The sequence below is a fragment of the Primulina tabacum genome, chromosome 3, assembly GCF_025594145.1.
Source record: "Primulina tabacum isolate GXHZ01 chromosome 3, ASM2559414v2, whole genome shotgun sequence".
Taxonomy (NCBI): domain Eukaryota; kingdom Viridiplantae; phylum Streptophyta; class Magnoliopsida; order Lamiales; family Gesneriaceae; genus Primulina; species Primulina tabacum.
In genome coordinates, this window is record NC_134552.1 from 35,066,525 (window position 1) to 35,071,750 (window position 5,226).

At 38.4% G+C, this 5,226-nt stretch overlaps 1 protein-coding gene across 1 annotated transcript; it reads right to left on the reverse strand.

Moving 5' to 3' along the window:
* Positions 1–3,387: 3,387 nt before the first annotated feature.
* LOC142538681 (uncharacterized) lies at positions 3,388–4,508 on the reverse strand. The gene is made up of 3 exons (XM_075643982.1): positions 4,423–4,508; positions 3,739–4,030; positions 3,388–3,561 (listed from the first exon to the last, which is right to left on the reverse strand). The coding sequence occupies exons 1-3, from the start codon at positions 4,506–4,508 to the stop codon at positions 3,388–3,390; spliced, it is 552 nt and encodes a 183-aa protein (XP_075500097.1).
* Between the last annotated feature and the right edge of the window lie 718 nt (positions 4,509–5,226).

A 5,226-nucleotide genomic window follows, 5' to 3' on the forward strand; every position in this document is an offset into this window, starting at 1 on the left:
GAGTAAGTTGAATTTTATCTCTTTTGCAAACTCCACTTTTTCTTTTATCTCCATTTTTTATTCATTTCTTATCTTTTTCTCACATTTTTCTCCAACTTCTTCAATGAAACATCATTTATTTTTCTTTCTTTTGTAGGAGAATTTCAATTTCTTTGATCCTTTGAATTCTTACTCCCTTGAGAAGGTAGGAAATTAATGTTTAAGATATTCAATGGGGTGGTAAATGTGGGATATTTGAAAGGATATCGAATGGGGGTCTCTTACACATATTTACGTGTGCCATTCGAATTTATATAAGCTACAAAGAGGTGACAAATGATAAATTATTTTTATTTGGTAGCTTGAAAGGCTCAATAGGTCCAAAAAAATCACCTAAATCATTCCTAAATCATAAATTGTCCGTATTTCGCCTCGAGTGTTGTTTGGATAGTTCTAAACAAAATCTCAATTCACCAACACAAAGTAGAATCTAATCATCGTGAAAAAATGGTGTTTCAATGCATCAACCAAATACATATATATTCAAAAGAAAAGTGCTTGGCTTCAAAGAAATTTCAAGAACACAATTCTTTTCTCATATAGGCTCAAGATGGCTTCAAATGAATATTTATGAACAATATAAATAGGCCCAAATAAAATCAAAGATTGCCTGAATCATATATGTGTTTGCAAAAGTTTATTCCAATATTAAATGAAAATCACCAAGTTGTATAGAAATTATAAGTCTCAAACTTACCAAATCTCATGATTGTTCTCTAAATTTTTTCCAATTGATTGACGATCATGAATGAAATACATGACATTTCTTCCAATACACAAATTTTGTTCATCATTGGCCATTTCAAAAATTTTCACGACTTTCATGACTATGACACTATAAACACACAAGCAAATATATCTCAAAAGTAAATAAAACACTCAAATAAAACCAAATGACACTACAAACACACAAGCAAATATATATAACATCACCCCCAAACATAAATATATGCATCGCCCTCGATGTAAATGATCGTGAAAGTTAGGGAATACACATACCTCGGACAATGACCGTCAGTGGTCATCGCCATCCTCATCGTCTGCTCTTTCTTGTGGTGGGTGATACTCTGGTGGATCATATGCGGGCGCCCATTGCGGAGGTTGTGGAAATGGATTACCAGATGTGGAAGTTGATGGAAATTGTTGAGCCAAGATAGACGTGAAATCCATCATATAATCTATGAATGTATCGGTCCTAAATCGAAACGCGTCCATTTCTTGGCGTTGTTGGCGCATCTCCTCTTCCAAATAAGTTAATATATCTCGCACATTTCTTGGTTGCGGTTGTGTTCGTTGTTGTTGGGCCTGAGCATGGGCACGTCTTTTTGCAGCTCTTCTGTTGAATTCTCTCTGAGCTTCACGTGTATATTGTTGATCAGATGTCAGTGACCTATGTGGTTGAATTACCACAATGGCATTTTTTTGTTTCAACAATTCTTCGTTTGCTGCCCAAGTCACTCCCGCATAATGGCATAAGTCTGTGATAAGAGAAGGGTGGAGGAGTCCACTAGGAGAGTTACCTTTTGCATAATCTAGCATTGAGTTCTGAAGCAATTGACCTAAATCAATCGTCTTTCCTGTTAAGATGCAAAAAGTCAGGATTGCCCTCTCCTTGATGACAGTAGTAGTATTATCAGTAGGCTTAATCCTAGCCGAAATGAAGGAATACCAATCCTTGGCAACATTTTTCAGATCAGATTTGGCTAGGCTTCAATGTACATTGTCTCTCATTCGCCACTCCGCTCCCTCAATGCAAATAGTCTGAAGAATGTTATCATAATCAACTTCCTCGGCTCGATATTCTTCATATTCATCATGCATGACTTGAGGGATACTATACATCGTGTTGATGGTATGAGAATCAAAAGCTACCATCTTGCCTCGCACCAAAACTTTCAAGTGATCATGCTTAACCTTAAGGTTATCATAAAATTCCCGTACCAACGAAATGACCGCATCCGGTGGTGGCTTGCCAAACTCCTCCCAATGCCTAGCAGTAAGCATTAATCCTATTTCGGTTTGTGGGAAGCTCAGGTCAAATCCCCTCTCTTTCACAATGCTCTTGTTCAGAATTTTAGCATAATTTTCCTCCGCCTTTTCATCCCAGAACTTGTGTGCATCATAATTTGCAGACGAAGATGCACCCTTTGATTGTTTCTTTCTTGGAGGCATTTTGTCGAACACTTTCAACTCACCAAATTCCCCTTCAATCCAATTCACTAAACTTGATGATTTTTTACTCCCCCAAACTTATTAATCACAAGAACTACAACTCAACAATATACACACCAATCCAATCAACTCCAATCAACAATGTCAAGAATATACTCCACTAAATTTGCTATTTCTTTCATAACCAATGGCACCAATAATTTCTGAATTTCAAAGCCAATATAGTATGGAATTTCTCACCTTGAGTGTTGAAATGATTCTTGTAAGAACAAAATCGAATCTCCAATCAATTTTTGTGAAAATTTTCGAGCCCCCTTTCAAACCCTAGGTTTGGTGTTGATTTTGTGGAATGAAGATGGATATTGATGAAATGATTGAAGGTATGAATGTGTGGAGTGGGAAATGTGAATTTGAAGAAAAAAAATCGAGTGTGAAATGTGTTCTTGAGTGAGTATTTCGAAGTGATTAAGAGGTGGAGTAGAATTGTTCTTCGTTATGTCCAATGTGTGCCTGTTTCAGACTTTAAAAACATCGACCGCGGGTGCGGTGATAAACATAGCGCGGGTGCGTTCAGGATTCTAGAAAATTTTTATTTTCGACCTTCAGTGACCACGGGTGCGGTGCTTAGCTTACCGCGGGTGCGGTGTAGCTACTGGAATTTTTTTATTTTAGACCTTCATCATCCACCGCAGGTGCGCTCTATAAACTACCGCCGGTGCGGTATGGCTACTGGAATTTTTGAATTTTCGACTTTCATCGACCGCAGGTGCAGTGTCAAACGTAGCACGGGTGCGCTAATGGTTCTGGAATTTTTCTGTTTTTACTTCAACATCCACCGCAGGTGCACTCTATAAACCACCGCGGGTGCAGTATGGCTACTGGAAAATTTATTTGTTTTCTGTCTTCAACCACAGTAGGTGCGGTATACTTCCAGCGCGGGTGCACTCTTAGAAATTGTTTTCTCCTCCAGTTTTAATCCTGAAAAAAACACAATTGGGATTCATAAGATTTGGAAAGATATAAAAACCCATTATTCCAAAAAATACACAACCTAAAATAAGAATGCAAAAGTAAAAGCAAAACCAAAGACGAAATGCAATAAAGAAACCAAAAATTTGGGTTGCCTCCCAATAAGCGCTTGGTTTAACGTCGTCAGCCCGACTATACCAATTTTGTTCATGGTGGTTCGCTCAACCCAATGATGTCGATATTCCTTACTTCGGTCCCATAGTAAGGCTTAATCCGTTGTCCATTCACCTTGAAAGTTCTTCCATCATTACTCTTTAGCTCGATAGCCTCATGAGGGTACACTGTTTCCACAACAAATGGCCCTGACCATCGCGACTTCAACTTACCAGGAAACAACTTCAGACGAGAATTGAATAATAATACTTGTTGCCCCGGTTTGAGCTCCCTTCAAACAATGATTTTGTCATGCCACTTCTTAGTCTGCTCTTTGTAGATCTTGGCATTCTCATATGCGTCATTTCGGAATTCTTCCATTTCATTTAGTTGCAATTTTCTGACATCGCCAGATGCTTTCAAGTCAAAGTTCAACTTCTTAATTGCCCAGAATGCTCGGTGCTCCAACTCTAGTGGCAAGTGACATGCTTTTCCAAATACGAGCCTATAGGGAAACATCCCAATAGGTGTTTTGAATGCGGTTCGATATGCCCATAGTGCATCATCCAACTTGAGTGCCCAATTCTTCCGGTTAATGTTGACTGTCTTCTCCAATATTTGTTTAATTTCCAGGTTGGATATTTCAGTTTGTCCATTCGATTGGGGGTGATACGCCAGTGCCACTTTATGCTTCACACTGTATTTTGCCAAAAGTGAAATGAAAATGTTATTGCAAAAATGCGTATCTTCGTCACTTATAATGGCTCTCGGTGTTCCGAACCTCGTGAAGATGTTCTTATGCACGAATTTAGCTACAACATGAGCATCATTAGTATTGGTGGCGATTGCTTTCACCTATTTTGAAACATAATCCACAGCTAATAAAATATAAGAATTACCAAAAGAAGAAGGAAAAGGTCCCATGAAATCAATGCCCCAAACGTCAAAAAGTTCTACTCCCAAAATAATCGTCAGTGGTAGTTCGTGACGTCTAGAAATGTTTCCTAACCTCTGGCATCTATCACATGATTTTAGTAAGGTATAACTATCTTTAAACATACTAGGCCAATAGAAACCAGATTGAAATACCTTAGCTGCTGTTCGTGTTGCTCCAAAATGTCCACCATAAGGTGACGAGTGGCATTGCTCCAGAATTTGTTGTGCTTCGACGCCATCCACGCATCTCCTTATAAATTTTTCAGCACATCTCTTGAATACGTATGGATCATCCCATAGGTAAAACTTTGCATCGTGAAAGAATTTCTTCTTTTGGTAATAATTCAAATCTGGAGGGAGAGTATCACAGGAAAAGAAGTTGGCTATATCAGCAAACCAAGGGAGTTTCGAATTTACCTCAAACAGCTGTTCATCTGGAAATGCTTCTTTTATGGTTCCTTCATCTTTTTTATCTTCAAGTTCGAGCCGTGACAAGTGGTCGGCTACTTTATTTTCACACCCTTTCCTATCCTTAACTTAAAAATCAAACTCTTGGAGCAATAAGATCCACCTTATCAAGCGTGGTTTTGCATCCTTTTTGGCAAATAGGTATCGAATAGCTGCATGGTCAGTGAAAACAATTACCTTTGTGCCAACCAAGTAAGGTCTAAACTTGTCAAATGCAAACAGTACTGCAAGCATCTCCTTTTCAGTAGTTGTGTAATTTTGTTGTGCAGCATCCATGGTTCGACTTGCATAGTAGATTGATCTAAAAAATTTATCACGCCTTTAGCTCAACACCACACCTATTGCATAATCACTAGCATCGCACATCAACTCGAAGGGCTCCTTCTAATCTGGTACTATCATGATTGGTGCTCTCACCAATGCTTTATTGATCTTCTCAAATGTCTGCAAACAATCACCATAAAAATAAAAGTAGATTCTTTTTCAAGC